Source organism: Macaca fascicularis, chromosome 6 (genome assembly GCF_037993035.2).
Source record: "Macaca fascicularis isolate 582-1 chromosome 6, T2T-MFA8v1.1".
In the NCBI taxonomy this organism is placed as follows: Eukaryota; Metazoa; Chordata; class Mammalia; order Primates; family Cercopithecidae; genus Macaca; species Macaca fascicularis.
In genome coordinates this window covers 108,654,132-108,677,324 of record NC_088380.1, presented here as the reverse complement: position 1 = coordinate 108,677,324, position 23,193 = coordinate 108,654,132, and the positions used below count along the sequence as shown (strand labels likewise).

The following is a 23,193-nucleotide window of genomic DNA, read 5'->3' as shown; positions in this document are numbered from 1 at the left end:
TGCATCCCAGAATAAATATCACTTGGCAATGGTGTACAATTCTTTTTTTTTTGAGATGGAGTCTCGCTTTGTTGCCCAGCCTGGAGTGCAGTGGCATGATCTGTCTTACTGCAAACTCCGCCTCCAGGGCTCACGCCATTCTCCTGCCTGAGCTTCCCGAGTAGCTGGGACTACAGGCTCCCGCCACAACGCCCGACTAATTATTTTGTATTTTTAGTAGAGACGGGATTTCACCGTATTGGCCAGGATGGTCTCAATCTCCTGACCTTGTGATCCGCCTGCTTCGGCCTCACGAAGTGCTGGGATTACAGGCGTGAGCCACCACGTCTGGCCAATGGTGTACAATTCTTTCAATATATTTATGAATTCCGTTTGGTACTATTTTGTTAAGCATTTTTGTGTCTATATTCATAAGGGATTTTAGTTTTAATTTTCTTTTATGTAATGTCTCTATTTGGCTTTGAAGTTTTTGTGGATTTTAGGGGATTATAAACTTCATACAATAAATTGAGAAATATTCCTCCTCTACTATTTTCTGAAATTGATTTTAATTTTTCTTTATATGTTTGTTAGAATTCTGCAAGTGAAACTATTTCAGCCTATAGATTCCTTTTTGGGGAGTTTCTCAATTAAAAAGTTAATATTCTTAATAGTTATATTTAATAGTAATTCAAATCTATTAGGTTGGTGCAAAAGTAGTTGTGATTTTTGTCATTACTTTTAATGGCAAAAACTGCAGTTACTTTTGCACCAACCTTATACTTCATTTTGGGTGAGTAGATGTAATTTATGCTTTTAATGGAATTGGCCCATTTCATCTGAGTTGTCAAATTTATGTATATAGAGCTAACTGTTCCTGGTATTTATTATATTTTCTTTGTCTGCTGTATCTGTTGTGAAATCCTTTGCTTGATTTCTGGTATTGATAGTATTTGTCTACTTATTCTTTGTCAGTCTTGCTAGATGTAGCCAATTAAATTCGTCTTTTCAAAAAATGAACTTTTAGTTGCATTGATTTTTCTCTGTAGTTTTCTCTTTTCCAATTTATTGATTTCTGCTCTTTATTTTCTTCCTTCTGCTTGTTTTAAATTTATTTTATTATTATTTTTCTCTAGGTGGCTGGCATGGAAGCTTAGACTATTGATTTTATTTTTATTTTTTCTAAGGTATGCATTTTAGTGCTATAAAATTTTCTTTCAGTATTGCTTGAGTTGTATTTCACAATTGTTATATATTGTGTTTTCATTTTTACTTAATTCAGTGAATGTTTTCATTTCCTTAGAGACTTCTTTTTTGACCCATAGATTATTTGAAAGTGTGAAAGCATGTTGTTTAGTTTCCAATGATTGGAGATATTCTTGTTATCATTTTGTTAATGATGTTTAGATTCCATTGTAGTCAGAAAATGTGCTATGTAGGATTTCAATTTTTAAAAATTTATTAAGGTTTGCTCTGTGATGCAGGGTGTGGTCTGTCTTGGCATATGTTCTGTGGGCATTTGAAAAGAAAATGTATTTTGCTGTTGTTTGACAAAATGTTTAAAAAATGTTGGTTAGATCCTGTTGGTAGATGTGGTCAATAAGTTAGTTTATACCCTTGCTGATTTTTTGTTCTATCAGTTGCTCAGAGAGGGATTTTGAAATCTTTGATTGTAATTGTGGATTTGTCTGTTCCTCCTTTCATTCTATAAATTTCCGCTTTATGTTTTACAGCTCTATGATGGTGAATACATGTTACTCTTCTTGGTAAATTGACTGTTTTTTCAATACGTAATGTCTCTCTGTGTCTAGTAAATTTTTTTGCTCTAAAGTCAGTTTCAACTGATATTAATATGGCTACTCCTACATTATTTTGATTAATGCTTGGATGATATTTTTTCCCCCAATCTTTAAATTTCAGCCTGCCCACATTACTGCATTTGAAGTGAATTTCTTGTAGATGGCACAGTTGGGTTGTTTTTTTTTTCACTATGTCAATATCCTTTAATTGTAATATTCAGACCATTTACATGTAATGTAAATACTAGTACGTTAAGGTTTAAACCCGTACTGTTAATATTTTGTTTTGTGTTTGTTCTTTGTTTTTTGTTTCTCTATTATCTGCTTCCTGCTTTCCTGAATGTGGGTTGGTTGAACATTTTTACAATTCCATTTTGATTTATCTATAGTGTTTTGAGTGTATTTCTTTGTATAGCTTTTTGAGTTTTTTTTTTCCAGCTATTGTATTAAATGTATAGAAGTATATTCTTGGTATTATATTATTAGACTCTGGTTCTTATTTAAATCTTCTGTCTTAACTACTTGGAACTGCTCTGATGGCTTTGAAGTGGGGTGGGTGTTATCTTATTTGCCGAGTGGCATCAAAATCCAAGTTTACCTCTTGGCCTCAGTTGACAACTACTAGGAAGACAGGCTCCTTGTTATTGTTGGGTGGTGGTGGCAATCCTGGATCTCCACTAGAACTCCACTGATATCACTCTGTCTGGGAAGGGTAGGAGTGACTTGCTACTCTTCTACTGACACCACAGAGGAGAAGTATGACCTAATTCCAACTCGACTACAGTGTAAATTTGGACTCTTCACTAGGCTTCCTCTTGTACTAGCAGAGAGGGAGGAGGGGTGCTTCTGTTGCTACATAGAGCTGGAAACCCAGGCTACCAATGTAGATGTCACTGGCACCAGGGGTGGGGATCGTTATCTCTTGATGGGGGTAGAAGTGCCGGGTCCCTTCTCAGCCTTCTCTGACACCACCCTGGAAGGGGGATGGGCAACCTTATTACACTATATATTGCGGGAGTGAGTGTGGGTGAGATTGCAGTCTTTCTCTGTGGTGTTTGACTAGAGTAGCATGGTTACTGTATAATATTTCTGCCTCGCCAAGCTGCTGCTTTCATGATCTTTTGGCTAGAATGATGATAATTTTCTTGTGGCTTTTTGTTTGTTTGTTTGTTTTGTATGCAGCCTTTGGCATTTGTGGGTTGCTGACTTATTCATCTGCAAATCTGGGATAGATAAGCAAAAATAAAACCCAGGAAAAACTCACCACTATGTTCGTTGGGTACTGTCTAGGGAACTAAGGAGCGGCAATGAATTGGTGCCTCTCACTACTGTAGCTAATAATCCACTTAGTGGAATTCTTATACCCTGCCTTGTTGAATTCTAGTACCCAAGGGATGCAAGTTTCCATCAAAGCACACAGTCATTATTCCCTTAAGTCCAAAGCTTAACTATAATGTTTGCTAATCCTTTTTGATCGCTTCATAGTAAATATTCAACAGGGAGAGAAGTTCACTAAATTGACAGAGCTAATGGATCCTAGTTACCGAGGGAAAATTGAGTTGTTCCTTTCCAGTTGCAAGGAACAGCATATTTTTGGACTGCAAGATTCACTTAGATGCCTCTTAACACTCCCATACCCAACAGTACTTGTTGAGAGAAAACTTCAGTAGCTCAATAGGGAAAGAACAGCTGGAGACTTGTAAAAGACTGTAAAATACCTGATCAGTTAAGGTATGGGCAGTGGTAAAGGGAACAAGAACTGCGTGATAGAAGGAAGCTATGCTTATTAGTCGGGCCCTCTGATCAACTATAGAAAGAGAACTATGGAGCTGGTTAATTGTCGCCTTGCTCTTGTTTTCCTCTGCCACCTTTGATGCAGACCACAGCTGGGGCTAACACTTCAGTGTTGCTTTCAGGTGGGAGAATAACTGAATGGATGTTACCTCACGATGATATTTTGCTGATAGCTTTTTGTGGGTTTTTTAATGTGGGAGACATACAGATTTTTTAATTCAGACAAATAAGTTAATATTTAAATATATGTTTTAATATTTAAAAGTATAGATTTTTAAATTCAGACAGATAAAAGCGGATGCTAAAGAAGGAGGGGAGGGCCGGGCGCGGTGGCTCAAGCCTGTAATCCCAGCACTTTGGGAGGCCGAGACGGGCGGATCACGAGGTCAGGAGATCGAGACCATCCTGGCTGACACGGTGAAACCCCGTCTCTACTTTAAAAATACAAAAAACTAGCCGGGCGAGGTGGCGGGCGCCTGTAGTCCCAGCTACTCGGGAGGCTGAGGCAGGAGAATGGCGTGAACCCGGGAGGCGGAGCTTGCAGTGAGCTGAGATCAGGCCACTGCACTCCAGCCTGGGCGGCAGAGCAAGACTCCGTCTCAAAAAAAAAAAAAAAAAAAAGAAGGAGGGGGAGCTGTGTTGGATATTCTGTGTCCTTCCGGAGCCAATATTCACGATTTATCACTTTCGCTTTGTGTTTTAGTAGAAAAACCCAACAGACTCTGTCAATCTGGCACTTTTCTCTGCCCTGGATTGTAGTTGGGTTAGCTAACAGGAGTGTGCATGTTGGGAAGAAAGAGGTCCTAAGTGTGTATTTTCCTGGTGTCCTCCCCACTGGTGTGGTTTGGAGTGGCTGTGTGCCACTGTAACCCTCTAGGATTTAAGTTTGTTTGTATAAGGGCTAAATTTAAATATTTTTAATGACCTAGGACTGTTTTGTTTCTTTTGACACTTTTGTCATGCTTCTAAACAGTCTTTTACCAAAGTGATTTATAGAGCACTAGTTCTGGGAGATGTTAGACATTAATGAAGAAAAAACTAGCTTGAATATATGGTAGATGATTTTTAAAGTTAACATTCTTTATCATGTTACATATAAATAAGTGATTAGTCCACTTGTTATTCTCCAAGAAGGAAAGATAGAAAGCACACAAAGCCTTTGTTTGCCTGTGCATTCTGAAATTATTCAGAAGTGCTTGTGACACGTAATATACAGTATACTGCTGGTGTTCTCTACAAAGAAGATTCTCAATAGTCCAAGTGTGTCTGCAACTTGGAGTCTCTCTTCGAAGTCTACTCTAAGCTATGTCCTGGTGATGACCATTCATGTCATAGTTTCCTGGCCTCCAATTATGCAGGTTGACCTATAGAGATTTACATACACACTTTTAAAGTATAGTGATATTTCTTTAAATTATATGTTTAAGTATTTTGTTCTATGATTTTAGTTTTCTTAGGTACATCAACTACTTCAACTATGTGTATATATGATCTTCTTTGGCCTCCTTATATTAACATTTCTTCCTTTTTTATCATTAATTTTGCTCACTTTTCTCATTTGTATTCTATATGCCCATAACTGTGTTTTCTCAGTCAGTTTACCCGTGTGTCCCTTTCCATTGTGTCTTCTTTTCTATGAGGTTTTAGTTTTTTCCTTTTACTCTTTTCTGCCAACATTTGATCTCCTCTTTCTTTCCTTCATCATTTCTTTTCTGTTACTTCATTTCTTTGTATAAATAATTGCCTCATCTCATGATGAACTGTGTGTTCACATTTCTAATTTGCTCCCTGAAAATATTTTTGTGGTCAGTGCCCTAATCTTAACTGTAATAAAATTATGCTGCTTTTTTTTTCTTATGACATCTTTCTGTAAATGCCGTGGTAGCTCTGTTTGAAAATCACTTTATTGACTCCGTTGGGCTCCCATAGGGTGGGAGTGACTTATTTGGCATCCCAGGCGTTGGTTGCAGGGATAAAGGCTCTTGGCTTTTCAGTTCCCACAGAGAAGGCTGAATTGTCTGTGAGATTCTTTGTGCAACCTCTTCTTACCCTACCCTCTGTTTTTATGAGTCATAGCAGCCCAGAAGGTCCCTACTGACACCTATTACAGGCAAGAGATATAAATTTGGACTTTAGAGTGTTTCTTGTCACCTTTAGGAAGAGTATTTCTCTTGCTCCCTTCTTGGATCTTCTGCCACCAGCTGACATGAGGCCTGGATAAGAAGGGTCCTGCCCTGAGCCCTGTGCTTAGCGGGACCCACATTATCACAAACATTGAAACTTGAAGATACTTTACTTTTCTTTCTCGAGTTTTATAAGGGGAGGTTTTGAAAGATTGGTAACAGGATAAGTGAACAGAGATGATAGGAGAGGAACGTAGGATTGGGCTGAATTCTCCAGGCCAGAAGATACTGTTTAGACTAGGAGGTGGTCAACTATAAACAAAAGCAGCAACTCTTTCTCCTTCCTCAGGGCAGTGGTTAGGAGGTTAGGAGATGAGGAGTGAGACTGAGGGAAGAAAAGTACAGCTACCCCCTGGGAAAGGAGAAAGAGAGACTATTTGTTTAAAGTTAGTCACCTCAAAGCACCTGATGCAGGTAATTGGGGAGACTTGGTTCCCTAAAAACTATGCTTCTTTACTCCCCTCTCCAGGATGCATAGATAGGCATCTCCTGGGAATCTTATTAAATATGTGGCTGGGGAAGAGGAATCACATCACAGCGGAGTCCATTCTGCTCTACCCCTGGCAGCAGGATAGGCCTAGAAGAAAAGACGTACCTTTAGCCTCTAGGTCTTTAGGGCAAATGCCTGGAGAGCAGCAGGCCGTGGGTCTTTGAGCATTTGGCTGAGCTTGGTATTTATCTTCTAAATGTTTTGACATATGGTATGTGGATTTCCTTTTGTCCTTTTGTCACAGCCCTGCCAATGTTAATGGGTAAGACTGGACACTTCTTTGTTCATTAGGTAAAGTTCTAATTCTTAATTTTATTGGCAATGTTCCTCCAAATTTATAAAGAACATAGGACCTTCCTCTTGTGGTGTATTGTCAAATCACATACTTTTTAATTAATGTTGAAAGTACAATATCCATGGGGGATTGGTTCCAGGACCCCCATGGATAACAAAATTTGTGCATGCTCATGTTCCTTCAATAAAATGGTGTGTTATTTGTATACAACCTACCTACATTGTCCTATAAACTTTAAATCATCTCTAGATTACAAATAATAGCTACGCAGTGTAAATGCTATGTAAATAATTATAGTATATTTTTATTTATATTTTTTAATACATTTTATTTATTTTTTTAAATAAAATTTTATTTTTTATAAAATTTATATAAATTTTATTTATATTTTATAAATATATATATTTATTTATATTTTATAAATATATATTTATTTATATATATTTTATATATAATATTTATTTATATTATTTATATTATATTTTATTGATGTGTTGTTATTTTTCTTCCCTGAATATTTTTGATCTGTGGTTGGTTGAATCCACAGATATGGAACCTGTAGATATGAAGGGCTAACTGTATTTGGTCAGAAATTGTTTGATTTTTCATTAGAAGTTGAAATTCTGGGTTCAAATGATTTCCTCAACTAATAATCTCACAAAATTACTTGAATAGGTAAATCTAGCTATTTTATGAACTATATTATAAAATATATTTTATGTATTTTATATAAATTTGCCTCTGATTATCTTGAGGTACACATGGCATCTCTGAATGAAGTATTTCTCTATAGGCTAAAATGTACCCTTTAGTAGTGTTTATCAGGGCAAGTTCATTTTATGAGATTTAATAGGTTTAAATAATATAGGTTTAAATATTTTTCTTTGTCTTTTGACATGACAGTTTGACTAAGCATAAAATATGAGGGTCGCATTATCTTGCAGTGGTTACTTTTTTGGCATTCCTTTACTTCCTCTATGGGATTAATGTTGCTTTAGAGAAGTCTGAATGTAAGCTTATGTTTTTTATTTCCTTCTGCCTAAGTGGCTTTACCTTCTTGTTTAGCTGTTCAAAAAAGTCTTTTCATCTTTAAAATTCACAAACTTTACCAGGGAATATTTTGGTGTTGAAAGTCCTGCAGCAAATTTTCCTGGGATGCTCTATATCTTTTTAAATTATAGATCAATCGTTATTTCAGAAAATTTTCCATAATTTTACCTTTAAACATATTCATTTTTCTATTTTGGTTGATTAGACATATGTTTGATTGCCTTTGTCTGAATTCTATATCCGTAATTTTCTCTGTAACCTTTTAAATCTTGGTGTCTTATTTTTCCTTTATTTAATTTTGTTCTTATTTCTCAAGTCTATTCTCTCTGTCATAATTCTTACAGTCTCTATTCTTTTTTTGACCATTCCAGGGTGACTTCCACTTCTGATAGTTTTGTTCTTTTATGTTTTATAGAACAAAATTTGATACTGAGTTATTTTAGCCCATGTTTGAGTTTTTTTCTTTTTTCTCCTTCCTTCCTTCCTTCCTTCCTTCCTTCCTTCCTTCCTTCCTTCCTTCCTTCCTTCCTTCCTTCCTTCCTTCTCTGTCCTTCCTTCCTTCCTCCCTCCCTCCCTCTCTCTCTCTCTCTCTCTTTCTTTCTTTCTTTCTTTTTCTTTTCTTTCGATGGAGCCTTGCTTTTCTGCCCAGGCAGGAGTGCAGTGGCTCACTGAAACCTCCTCCTCCTGGGTTACAGCAATTCTCCTGCCCTTAGCCTCCCAAGTAGCTGGGACTACAGGGGTGTGCCACCAGATTTAGCTAATTTTTGTATTTTTAATAGAGACGGGGTTTCACCATGTTGGCCATGATAGTCTCAAACTCCTGACCTCAAGTGATCCGCCCACCTTGTCCTTCCAAAGTAGTGGAATTACAGGTGTAAGCCACCACTCCCTGCCTCAACATATTTCTATGAGCTTATTAAATCCCTGTTTTGAGCTCTGGATTTTAAGAGGCAATTGTTTCAATTCCTTTTTTAAGTATGGCAATATAGTACTTTTAAAATCTACGTTAATAACAGCATTTTTCTGGAGACTGTTCTCCCTTACTAGTCATTTGTTTTTCTTTTTTGGTTATTATTTAACTTTTAATGAGGTGAATTATTCCTTGTCAGCAGTATTATGAAAATGGATCAATTAAATAGAACTTTTCATGAAGCACTGTAAAATAAGTTGTAGCTGGGTTGACATATTGATGCCTTTAAACCTTAGAAAGCTGCAGTAATAACAAGAGACTTGTGCTGGAGTAGGATTGCAGAGATTAGTGACACAAGATCAAGCGGCCATAAATAAATTCACAAATAGTCAAGTTACTAAAAGATGTGCTTTTTGGTTAATGCAATAGAATGCTGGATCTCTGTCTTCTCCCACTTAAAGATATTACATATGAATTAGCACATCACAGCCCTGCTTCCTTTCTCAATGTAGGCCTGTATTATCAACATTTTCTACTGGGGGCCTGCTTGGATGCCTCTACTTTCTCAAGTTAACTAATTGACTGATTATATTCACCAGTGCTGATCTAATTGGCTTATTGCAATCACCTGGGCTGAGCTAATTGGCTTAAGGTATTTACCCTAGTTGCAGAAGATGACCTCTGACCTACTTTTCTTCTGAGGCTTTTTTTTGCAACATATACACACACATTACATAGACATAGCCATGTGATCCCTTCTGTGTGTATATGTTTATCCACCTATCTTATATCTAAATCAAATAGTAAAAATGTTAGGATAAAGCCATTGTTTGTGTAATTATGGAACAAGGAACAGTCATGTATCAAACTCTGAACCTAGGAAAATTGAACTAATTGAAAAATTAGAAGAAATGTAAGTGACAATAAATATATGGAAAAATGCTTAATGTCACTGAGGATTTTTAAAATGAAATTAAAAAATTATATATATTTTTTAACCAATGAGCTTGGTAGTCATTTAAGTCTTATTATGTAAAGTGTTAATGAATTGTTGGTGGGACTGCATATTTGTATGACTTTTTGATAAAGTGATTTGGCAGTATCAAAATATAAATATTTATTCACTTTGACCCAGCAGTTTCACTCATTGTAACCTGTCCTATAGATAGGATTACCCAAAATGTGCCAGGGTAAACTTAAAAAAAAAATGTACCTCATAACATTCTAATGGAAATAACAAAATGGTCTAAACCTATGTATAACACAATATAATATTAACAATATTCATCATTAAATACATGTACTGGACTAGGCAATAAAATTACAGGACATTTATGCTGTAGAATATTATGACAGTGCCAATAAATAAATTTATAGCTTTAAGTGCCCATATCAGAGATGTCCAGGACATAATAAGTGAAAACTGGACATTGTTGAATATAAAGATAGTATGTTTTATTATGCCTATAATTGTGTGGAAAATTAAGTGGGTATACAACATGTAACTATATGAGTAAATGTCTGAAAAATTGAAAAGAACTGTTAACAGTGGTTACCCTCATCTAAGTGACCTAGGTGAATAGGGGTTACCTTCATAAAGTGAGGGCAGGCTGGGGTAAGAAAGTATATTTTTCTCTTGATTTATTTTTAAATAGTTTAAATCAAAGTAAAATGATTGGAAGAAATAAATAAGGTTATATCATATTAGGCAAATATAATTTATATGATATAAATTTAAATTATTAGTTAAATTTCTGTTAATTCACAATTTTGTTGTTTTTTTTTCCCCAAGACACTTGTGTAACAGCAAGCAATAGCACCAGTTGTACCTCTTCAACTTCTTCACTTTCTAACTACTTGTATGTCTTCATCTTGGGACAACTATTGCTGGGGGCAGGAGGAACTCCTCTTTATACTCTGGGAACAGCCTTTCTTGATGATTCTGTGCCCACACACAAATCTTCTCTCTATATAGGTAAGTTTACTCTCTAAACTGTCTCAGTATCAGTTTATCTTATTATATGTTTACTTTAGAAGTAAAGTATAACATAGGCTTATTAAAAAGTTAGTTGTAATGCCATAGGTATTCCCAATAAATACATGCAGTATTACTTTTATTTTCTGCCATATAATGTCAGTGAATATAAATTGTCATCATTTTTGTTGATCCTCTGCTGTATTTCTTGGTATTGGCAGGCCAGCTTTGCAGGATAAGAAGAGCCATTTAAGCAGCATTCTCTCTAGATTGCTTGAATTGACATAGAGGCAGATCTCTGCAAGGTGTTGAGATTGAGCTCTGCCATTCTGTGTGATTTATTACATCCTATATTGACATACAGTCCACAAAACAAACCATTGTTTCTCCTTTGTGATCTAATTCCTGGTAGCATAAGTTTCTCTTAAATTCCTTCTCTTATGTTCCTGAAAGGTAAAACTAACTAGACAATACACAGCCCTACATCTAATTATTGAGTACTTTATTTGCATATGAGTTTTCTCTTTATCAGTCTGTTAATCTAACATAGGAGATTCATTGCCATAGGGTTAGTAAGATAGTATGTTCAGTGCAGCCTAAGCTACTGAGGAACTCACAGATACCATTGGCCTTGATTACAGCCAGAGGATTCAAATGGAGACTACACTGCCGCACCCACCCAGAATCAAACCCAAAGGGTACCTACCCAACCAACACCATAGATATATCTATAGGAATATGTCTTATCCTATGAAAACTACTCATTAAAATTGCAAGAGTTACTGTTGCTCCAGCTGTGCAGGCATCAATATAGTAACAAGCAAAAACAAAAACATGAAAAATCAAGGAAACATGGCACCTTGAAAGAAATACAATAATTATACAGTAACAGAACCAAAAGAAAATAAAAATCTATGAAATGCCTAAAAAGGAATTTGAGCTAATGGTCTTAAAGAAACTCAGTATGATATCAAGGGAACTCAGATAAACAATATAAGGAAATCAAGGAAACAACTTATGATCTGAATGAGAAATTCAAGAGAGATAGATATCATTAAAAATAATCAAATATAAATCATGCAACTGATGAGTTAAATGAATGAAATTACAAGTGTAGTTGAATGAAAAATTATATGTGAGAGGTTTAACAATAGACTAGATCAAACAAAGAATTTCTGACCTAGAAGAGAGGTCTTTTGAAATAACCCAGTCAAACAAAACAGCAAACAATATGAAAAAAAATAAAGAAAGCTTATGTGCCATATGGGCACTATTAAGTAAACAAATATTTGAATTTTAGGAATTTCAGAAGGAGAAGAAATGTGAAAAGGTATAGAAAATCCATATAATGATATAATGCTGAAAACATCCCAAGTTGTGGGTGAGAAATTAGACATCCAGATACAGGAAACTCAGTGATTCCCAAATAGATTCAACCCAAAAGGGTCCTCTTCAAGGTATATTATATTCAAACCAACAAAAATCAAAGATAATTCTAAAAATAATAAGAGAAGAGCATCAAATCACCTATGGAGTAATTCCCATCAGAAAGATTTCTCAGCAAAAACCTTACAGGTCAGGAAAGAATTGGATGATATATTTAAGAATGCTCAAAGGCAGGGGTCTGGGGGTCAGAGGGGGGACACAGCTGTCAGTCAGGAATACTACATCCAGCAAAGCTATTCTTCAGAAATAAAGGTGAAATAAAGTCTTTCCCAGGCAAGCAAAAACTGACGGAGTGCATCATCACTAGACCAGCCCTATAAAAAATGCTTAAGGGAGTCCTACATCTGGAAGCAAAAGGACAATAATTACCACCCTGAACACAAGTGAAAGTATAAAACTCAGTGCAAAGCAGATACTCAAGAAAAAGAAGGGAATCAAATGTTATCACTACAGAAAACTGCCAAAATACTAAGATGAACAAGAGAGGAAGAAATGGACAAAAGATATATAAAATCATCAGAAAACAATTAACAAAGTGACGGAAGTCCTCACCTATCAATGATAACAACCTTGAATGTAAATAGTTTAAATTCCCTAATTAAAAATATAGATAGGCTGAATGGATTAAGAAAGTATATCTAACCATGTGCTGCCTAGAAGAAACTCATTTCAACTGTAAAGATACACTTAGACTGCAAGTGAAGGGATAAACAATATATTTAGTGTAATTGTAAACCAAAAGTGTGTAGAAGTAGCTATACTTAAATTAGACAAAAGAGTGTAAGTCAAAAAGTACAAGGGGCAAATAATATCGTTTTACTCTTATGAATACACCAAGAATACAAAAATAAATTCACCAAGAAGATACAGCAGTTATAATCGAATACACACCCAACACTAGAGCATACATGTATATAAATCAAATATTATTAGAGTTAAAGAAATGGACCCCAATATAATAACAGTTGGAAACTTTAATACTCCACTTCCAGCACTGGAAAGATTATCTAGGCAGAAAATCAGCAAATAGTACTGGACTTAAACTTCAGTATAGACCAAATTGACCTAACAGGTATTTACAGAACATTTTATTCAGCAGCTACAGGATACATGTTCTCTTCAGCACATGGAACATTCTCTAGGATAGACCATATGAAACCACAAAATAAGTCTCAATAAACTTTAAAATATTAATAATATATTAGGTATATTCTCAGACTAGAGTGAAATAAAACTAGAAATTAATAATGAGCAACTTTTGGAACTGTACAAATACATGAAAATTAAACATCATGCTCCTGAGCAACCAATATGCCAATGAAGAAATTAAGAAGGAATTACATGAAAATAGAAATACAATAAACCAAATCTTATGAGGTACCGCAAAAGCAATGCTAACAGGGAATTTTATACCAAGAAACACCTACATCATAAAAATAGATTTCAAATAAACCGCCTAATGATGTACCTTAAGAAAATGGAAAAGCATGAACAAACAAACCCAAAATTAGTAGAAGGGAAGAAGTAATAAAGACTATCTCAGAACTAAACAAGAGTAAAAAAAAAAAAAAAAGAAAAGAAAAAAACTACAGAAGATCAATGAAATGAAAATTGGTTTTTGGAAAAGATAAAATAAAGCCATTTGCTAGACTAAAAAAAAGAGAGAAGGCCTAAGTGAAATCAGAAACAAAATAGAAGGCATCACAGCCGATACCACAGAAAAACAAAGGATTATTAGTCTTACGAACAAATATATCCAACAAATTGAAAAACCTATAGAAAATGGATACATTCCCAGGCACATAAAACCTACCAAGATTGAACCAGGAGGAAATAGAAAACTTGGTCAGACAAATAACGTGTAATGAGATTGAATCAATAATAAAAAGTCTCTCATGAAACAAAAGCCCAGGGCTGGATGGCTTCACTGCTGAATTCTATAAAACTTGTAAAGAAGAACTTAGTACCAGTTCTTTTCAAACTATTCCAAATAGTTGAAGAGGAGAGAATTCTTCCTAACTTGTTCTGAGACCAGTATTACCCTGATGCCAAAACCAGAGAAAAACAGAATGTAAAGAGGAGCTATAAGCCAATATCCCGAATGAACATAGATACGAAAATCCTCAACAAAATTATAGTTGGCTGAATTTAATAGCACATCAATAAATGATATACCATGATCAAGTGGAATTGATCTCAGTGATGCAAGAATTAGTTTGTCATATGGAAATCAATGAATGTGATACATCACATAAACAGATAGAAGGACGAATATCACATGATCTTCTCAATAGATGTAGAAATGTATTTCATAAAACTCAACATCCCTTCATGATAAAAACTCCTAAGAAATTAGGTATAAAAGGAACATATATCAACACGATAAAGGCCATGTATGGCAAACCCACAGCTAACATTATACTGAATGAGAAAAAGCTGAAAGCCTTTCTTAGAACTGAAACACAAGAAAGCCCACTTTCTTTTTTCTTTTCTTTTCTTTTCTTTTTTTTTTTTTTTGAGATGGAGTCTCATTCTTGTCGCCCAGGCTGAAGTGCAGTGGTGCGATCTCTGCTCACTGCAACCTCTGCCTCCCGGGTTTAAGCAATTCTCCTGCTTCAGCCTCCCAAGTAGCTGGGATTACAGGTGCCCACATCATGCCCCGCTAATTTTTGTATTTTTAGTAGAGGCCGGGGTTTCACCATGTTGGCCAGACTGGTCTTGAATTCTTGACCTCAGGTAATCCACCTGCCTCGGCCTCCCAAAGTGCTGGGATTACAGGTGTGAGACACCAGGCCTGGCTGAAGGCCCATTTTCATCATTCTTATTCAACATGGTACTGGAAGTCCTATTCAGAGCACTTAGGCAAGAGAAAGAAATAAGGGACATCCAAATTGGAGAAGAGGAAGCCAAATTGTCTGTCTCCACAGATGACATAATCTTATATAAAAACATCTAAAGACTTCACCATAAAACTCTTAGAACTACTAAATAAATTCAGTGATGTTTCAGGGTAAAAAATCATATTAAAAAATCAGTAATGTTTCTTTACACCTTTGATGAACTAGCTGAAAAAGATATCGAGAAAGTAATATCATGTATAATGGTTACAAAGAAATACATAGGAATAAATTTAACCCAGGAGGTGAGAATCTTTAAAGGAAAACTACAAAACACTAATGACAGAAACTGAAGACAGAATAAAAATGGAAAGGCATCCCATGCTCATGGATTCAAAGAGTTAATATTGTTAAAATGACTGACTATACTACCCAAAGCAATTTACAGATTCAATGCAATCCCTATCAAAATTCCAATGTCACTTTTCAGACATGGAAAAGCAGTCCTCAAATTTATATGGAACTGGAAAAGATGCCAAAACAATCCTGAGCACAAAGAACAAAACTGAAAACATCACACTATCTGATTTCAAATTATACAACAAAGCTTTAGTAATCAAAAAAGAATGGTGTTGATATCAAACCAGACACATTGACCAATGGAACACAATAGAGAACTCAGAAATGACCAACTAATTTTTGCTAAAGATACCAAGGATATACACTGGGGACTCTTTAATAAAAGGTGCTGTAATAACTGGATATTGATATGCAGAAGAATACAACTAGACCCCTATCTCACACCATATACAAAAATTAACTCAAAATGGATTAGACACTTAAATGTAATACTCAAAGCTATAAAATTGCTGGAGGAAAACACAGGGGAAACACTTTATTACCTTGGTCCTGGGAAAGATTATATGGTCAAGACTGCAAAAGCATAGGCAACAAAAACAAAATTAGACAAATGGGACTATATCAAGCTAAAAAGTTGCTGCACAGCACAGGAAACAATCATCAGATTGTAGAGACAACCTATAAAACAGGAGGAATTATTTGCAGACTGTTCATCCAACAGAGGACTAATGTCTAGAATATATAAAGAGCTTTAACAACTCAACAGCAAAAAGTCGAAATAATCTAATTAAAAATAAGCAAAGAATCTATATAGCCATTTTTCAAAATAAGATATACAGATGACCACCAAGTATATGAAAAACTGCTCAACATCAATTATCAGGGAAATGCAAATCAAAGCCACAATGACATATTATCTCACTTCAATTAGAATGGCTATTATCACAAAGACAAAATGTCAAATGCTGGTGAAGATGCAGAGAAAAGAGAACTTTTTAATAGACTGTTGGTGGGAATGTAAATTAGTACAGCCATTATGGAAAATAGTATAGACATTTCTCAAAAACGGAAAGTATAATTACCATATGATCCAGTAATGCTACTATTGGGTATTTATCCAAGGGAAAGGAAATCAGTGTATTGAAGAGATAGTTGTGTCCTCATGCTTATTGTAGCACTTCTCACAATAGCTAAGAGATGGAATCAAGCTAAACATTCGTCAACAGATGCATAGATAAAGAAAACATGAAATGTACATACAACAGGATACTATTCAGCCATGAAAAAAAAAAAAAATCCTGTCCTTCATAGTAACGTGGGTGAGCCTAGAGGACATCCTGTTAAATGAAACAAGGATACAACAGGATACTATTCAGCCATTAAAAAAAAAAAAAAAAGAATCCTGTCGTTCATGGTAACGTGGGTGAGCCTAGAGGACATCCTGTTAAATGAAACAAGTCAGGCACAAAAAGTAAATACTACGTGTTCTCACTGATGTGTGAGAGCTAAAAAGAAAAAATACCAGCTCCTAGAATTCAGGAACAGAATTATGGTTATTAAAGATTGGGGAAGATATGGGAAGGGGAGGATATAGAGAGATTTGTTAATGGATAGAAAACTACAGTTAGGAGAAATAAATTCTGGTGTTCTATATAGCACTGTAGATTGAATATAGCTAACCATTACTCATTGTATATGTTCAAAAAGCTAGAAGAGGGGATGTTAAATGTTCCCAACACAAACAAATCTTAAATGTATGAGGTGATGTGTGTGCTAATTAATCTGATTTGATCATTACACATTGTATAGATGTATTGACCCATAACCATGTATCCTCTAAATGTGTACAATGGTTATGTGTCAACTAAAAAAAGGAAAAAAAAATGAAACTATATTCAACTAACTCCCCAAAATACTTGCGAGCTTAAATAAACAGCAACAACAACAATAAAAAGACATGAGTGGTCAAATAAGTTTTGTTTTATGAAAATTCAGAGTTATATATGGCAACATTTTAAATATCTCACAGATAGAAATAAGCTCAATTTAATTCCACTGCAAGTAAAAATAGGGAGAGTCCCTAAGAGGAAGAAGTTTAATGACTTACTTTTAAGAAGTTTAATGACTTACTTTTAAGAAGTAGACTTCTCAGCAGATCCAGATTTGAAGTCAGCTGCTGTAGTGCAAAATATAAAATTCTTTCTGAGTTGCACAGAGTAGAAAAGGCTTCTTGTTTCACGTTGCTCGCATTATTTTCTTCCGTGATATTGTAAACAGTAACTATGATCACTATCAGTAAAGGATAAATAGTAGATATACTACCTCTACTGCCAGTTAACAACACTTTCCATGGATTTATAATTTTTGGTTTTGTTCTAATTATTACTACAAATAGCTTTTACATTGAATTACATGTTTTAGACTCCTTGACTGTCTATTCAAATGTTATTGTTTTAATGAAAATATGTGTGATTTTGGTATGTTTAATTGTTTAGATTTTTCTATAGTAAGACATTTGTTTTCACTGTTAGATAGGCAAAGTGAAGTTGTGCATATGACTGTATTCAATGTCTCTGTTCTTCTTCTAGGAACTGGTTATGCTATGTCAATCTTAGGCCCTGCTATTGGCTATGTATTGGGAGGACAACTGCTAACCATGTACATTGATGCTGCTGTGGGAGAAAGGCAAGGCAGTATCTAGTTTTCTTTTATTTAAAGTCATTTTATTTTAATTATGCCAATATCATAGACAAAACATTTTCACAGTACTTCCCTCAGTATAGCATGAAGAATTATTCAGGAAAAAAAAATTGAATACAAAAGATTCTTATATAATATCTAATTTGGCTGCATTACCTTTTGGGTTAATGCTATACCATCTTTTATTATAATAACATATTTTCATAAATAATGACATTTAATAAAGTCATCTGGTGAAATTTTTAAAAATACATATGTAGGACCCCATGCATTGTTCAAAAATAAGAATTCAATAAAAATTAGCAATATTTTCCGTGGATTTAGTTGGGACTAGATAGTCTGAAGAGTCTCAAGAGTCTATGATTCTCAGAAAATGTTCCAGAATAACTCTGATAATGTCACAGAGATCACAATTATGCCATTTTAACAATGATGACAATGAAGGATAGTAATAGATAATATTTATTTGTCCTATACTGTATACCAGACACCATATGTTTTGTGTGTTAACTTATTTTACATGCTATCTTATTTAATAATCTCAAGTATTCAACAAAGTAGTTGATACGCACAGGTTGGTAAGTGTCTAAGACATGAATTAAAGTAGATCTCTTTGACCAAAATCCAACACTGAGTTAGTTACCTTCTCTATTTCCTGGTTAGAGAAATTTGTGCCTTTGCTGAGGTCATATGTTTTTTCATTTTGCCACTGGGAATTATAACTGCACAATCCTCTACATGACCATGAGCAGTGAATACAAAAATAGGGTCATAGGTATGTGATTTGTTCTCTAAACTGTTAGTCCTAGGTTACTCTTTCACAGACTGTAAAAAGGCATGCAGAAGAACTCTTGAAGTAGTGACCCCGAGATTTAAGAAAGGACACTTTAATTTCGGTGGAAAATTACGTGAGTTGTAGGAGTAGTGTATTTTTGGAAAGGGTCAAAGTGTATTAAAATACGAGATCCCTGGCTGGGCACGGTGACTTATATCTGTAATCCTAGCACTTTGGGAGGTCAAAGTATAAAGATCACTTGAGGCCAGGAGTGACTTGTACCTGTAGTCCCAGCTACTTGGGAAGCTAAGATGGGAGAATCGTTTGAGCCCAGGAGTTCAAGGCTGCAGTGAACTATGATCATGCAATTGCACTCCAGCCTGGGTGATAGACTGAGACCCTGTTTCAAGGAAATAAATAGACAAATAGTCACTTTAAGAATAATTTTACATTAAAGAAGTGCTCTAATTGAAGCACACTCTATGGGCTTTTAACACAGATCAGTGATTTGCTGTGATATATATTTATTTATTTATTTATTTTATTTATTTATTTTTGAGACGGAGTCTCACTCTGTCGCCCGGGCTGGAGTGTAGTGGCCGGATCTCAGCTCACTGCAAGCTCCACCTCCCGGGTTTACGCCATTCTCCTGCCTCAGCCTCCTGTGTAGCTGGGACTACAGGCGCCCGCCACCTCACCCGGCTAGTTTTTTTTTTTGTATTTTTTAGTAGAGACAGGGTTTCACTGTGTTAGCCAGGATGGTCTTGATCTCCTGACCTCGTGATCCGCCCGTCTCGGCCTCCCAAAGTGCTGGGATTACAGGCTTGAGCCACCGCGCCCGGCCTGCTGTGATATATATTTAATACAGTAGAGAAGAAAATTTAGCCAAAGTTAAAAGAATGTTGAGAAATTCTATGTATCTTTTCAAATATTTGTCATATTTACTATTAGATATTTTAAACTTTCATGTCATATTTGCCATTGTTAAACATTTTGTAAACCATTATTCTCATAACTCTCAATTATGTCTGCTACCTGTTTTCTGATTCTTTGCAATGGCACCATTAAACTGTTGGATATTATAATCGTATTCTACTATATGCACTTGAAGTATAAAGTATATAATTATCTTAACTGAGTTTTAATTAATAAGGTAGAGTTGACTTTTACCTCTTGTTTTTCTATTGTATAGCACTGATGTCACTGAGGATGATCCACGATGGTTGGGAGCTTGGTGGATTGGATTTCTTCTATCATGGATCTTTGCTTGGTCTTTAATAATACCTTTTTCTTGCTTTCCAAAACATTTACCAGGTAAGCATGCTTTCTTTAAAACCAGAGAGGTTTATTTTAATTGTAGGCCAGTTGTTCTTTTCTATATGATTAATAAGAACTGTAGATTCACCCTGTTTGTTTTATAGAATCTCAACTGTCTGCCTATGTAAATTTTGAATATTCTTCATTCTAGAAATTATTGGGTAACAATCAATATTCATGGTTTTTCTTTCAATTTCCAATTAATGATAGAACTATGAATATTTACTTCTTTAGTACTTAATAAATTTGTTTCTTATGTTTTATCTGGAATTCTGCTTTATGTGTATACAAGGTACAGTATCTTTTAAACTATTAGTTTGTATTCAGTTAGTCATTAATTTCAGTCTGTCTTAAATCATTCATATCAATTATTTGTAGTTAAAAGTGCAAGTACTTTTTTTTTTTAATTATCACTGAAGTCATTCTGTAGTGTACTTTTTTTATTTTTTTACTGTATGTGAATATTAAACATTCTTTTCTTTCTTTTTTTTTTTGAGACAGAGTCTCCCTCTGTTGCCCAGACTGGAGTGCAGTGGTGCGATCTCCGCTCACTGCACCCTCTGCCTCACGAATTCAAGCAATTCTCCTAACTTAGCCTCCCAAGTAGCTAGCACTACAGGCATGTGCCACCACACTCGGCTAATTTTTGTATTTTTATTAGAGATGGGGTTTTGCCATGTTGGTCAGGCTAGTCTCGAACTCCTGACCTCAGGTGATCTGTCTGCCTCAGCCTCTCAAAGTGCTGGGATTACAGGCGTGAGCCACCACTCCCAGCTTGAATATTAAACATTCTATACTAAAAGAAAAGGTTAATTAGAAGTAATATTCATTTTTCTCTATGAGCTCTTGCTTCTGTATAATCATGTAGTTAAAAAACATATCTGTAGAAGTATTTTTCTTTAGGTTGGAGGTATTTAGTAGTTTACTTTGCTATTTTCAGCAGGATAGATGATTAACTTTTGGAAATGGGCAAGAGAAAATCTGACAGACTGGGAGTAGATAGACTCATTAATTTCTTTCTACCCTGAGCCATTCATTTATAGTTCCATATGTTAACTGTTTTCTCAAATTTGTTGGCAGTACCATTATTAAAAATCAAAAGGACATGGTAATAAGATGGTAAATATTTCATTTGTCAAGCATGTTAGGATTAATAGAGCAGAGGAAAAAAGCCACAAAAGTACTTTAATATGTAAAGGATCAAAAAGAGAACCATTTGAAAGGAAGAAAAAATGTTAAGAGATTTTAAATGAAAAGCATAGATATGTGATTGGAGCAAAATTGTCTCATTTGAATGTTTAGACTAGTTGGAACTTCCTTAGCTAGTACTAATGAATACTGGTTCTTGGGGCATCCTGATTACAGACATAGATATTTGAACAATTTTCTTAACAGAACAACTAGCCTCTTATAGAATTTATATACTAGCGGAAGTATGTGTCAATTAGAAAGTAAGCACATTTTTATATGAAGAATAAAGTGATAGAGCAAGTTTAATTACTACTTTTTTTTTCTTTTTAGGTACAGCAGAAATTCAAGCTGGAAAAACTTCCCAGGCTCATCAGAGTAATGGTAATGCAGATGCGAAATTTGGGAAAACTATTAAAGATTTTCCAGCTGCTCTAAAGGTAAAATAAAACTCTTCTCTGTCTCTCTCTGTCTCATACACACATATGTATACACACACACAACTCACATGTACATATGTATAGATGTGTGTGTATATTATATATAGTATGTATAATATGTGTATAATATATATTATATATAACAGGTGTATAAATATATAATATATAATATATATTATATATTTTATATATAATTATATATAGTTATATATAAATATAACATATGTACTATACATAATATATAGTATATAATATTTATTATATACTATATATTATGGATATTAATATACATATATTATGTATATTATATACTATACATAATATATATGTATAGTATATTATATATTATGTATAGTACATTATATATATAAATACATATAAACATGCACATAAACCCACACACACCAACACATACCCACACGTACACACACGCGGGCCATCTTTTCAGAGTACAATTTTGTTTGCTTGTTTACTACAATTGGAGCTCTTATAAACAACTCTTTGGATTCAGTTTTATTGTCCTTTGAGTAAATGAAAACTATTCTAGGGTAGAATGGTTGAAAGAGCATGAGTTGTCTTATTGGCAATATCACATTCAGTGGTTCCTTGTTAACGCTAGCAGCCCATTATTCCATGACATTTTCCTTATGAAATTGATTAGTCACTTGTCACTGAATTGTAAATGTATTTGATAATTCTGAACCAATATTTTTCTTTTGTGAAAGAAGTAGTTAGTGGTAACTTGGTTTGAATTTGAGGAGAAAGAACAAAAATGTTATGGTCCATTCAGTTGTACTCAGCAGAAAAGTATTCTATTTAGTGTTATTAAAGTTTTATTCATAAAGGACTTTATAATTTTACGTTTTCAAGATGTGAAATTGTTTGCTTTTCATTGTTTTTTGTTTCTTGTCAAATAAAAGCCTTAGAATGTTTTTACTTCTCCACACCATACATGCACATTCTTGTGTTTTGCTGATATTGTTCATGCTTTAATTACAACTACTAATATTTTCTCTTACAGTAGTTCTATTTCATTATCCCTGTTAGATTTATCTTATACATTTTAATTTACATTATCATCTAGAGTCATTACTGACCATTACTTTTTTTTAATCCTTGTGTCCTCCTGCTTAGTGATCTCTATTCTGATTTCAATCTCTATGAATTCAACATTTTCTTGTTGGTTTTCCTTAGATAGGATACCACCTAGATATCCTTGAATGTTTGAATAATGTATTTTACTAGGTGAATACTTTTAGATTATTCCTTTTTAATCTCTGTAGCCTGTGAATATTGCTTGCTCTTCTCTACTTAATTGTGTTGTATTTGAGAAGTTTTATGTTAGTGTGATTCTGGCTTATTCTTTTCATCTGTATGTTGGTAAGTTTTTTCATTTATCTTTGATTACAGGAAATTTACTTAGTTATTCTGAAGTATATGTCTTTTCTCATTAATTCTTCTCAAGAATTGATTGTTTTCAATCTGAAGGCAATTTTTTAAAATACCGCTATTTATTATTATTATGAATTATTTTAAATTATTGCATGTTTTTAGGTACGTTTTCCTTCCTTTATCAGTCTATGTGGCTCTGACTTCTAAAGCTGCCATCTTGCTCCTTTGTGATTCTGTGTGTGTGTGTGTTTGTGTTTTGCTTC

The 23,193-nt window shown here is 34.5% G+C and overlaps 1 protein-coding gene across 4 annotated transcripts in view; it reads left to right on the top strand.

Moving 5' to 3' along the window:
• Positions 1 to 23,193, top strand: part of SLCO4C1 (solute carrier organic anion transporter family member 4C1) — a 64,875-nt gene that overhangs the window by 16,926 nt on the left and 24,756 nt on the right. For all 4 annotated transcript variants that reach the window (XR_012414577.1, XM_045394046.3, XM_005557441.5 and 1 more), the window contains 4 exons: positions 10,293 to 10,475; positions 17,707 to 17,803; positions 19,786 to 19,907; positions 21,432 to 21,538. Coding sequence is in view for 3 of the 4 variants with exons in the window: in XM_045394046.3 (XP_045249981.1) it covers positions 10,293 to 10,475; positions 17,707 to 17,803; positions 19,786 to 19,907; positions 21,432 to 21,538 (509 nt within the window). In the remaining variant the exon portion in view is untranslated. The remainder of the gene's footprint in view (positions 1 to 10,292; positions 10,476 to 17,706; positions 17,804 to 19,785; positions 19,908 to 21,431; positions 21,539 to 23,193) is intronic.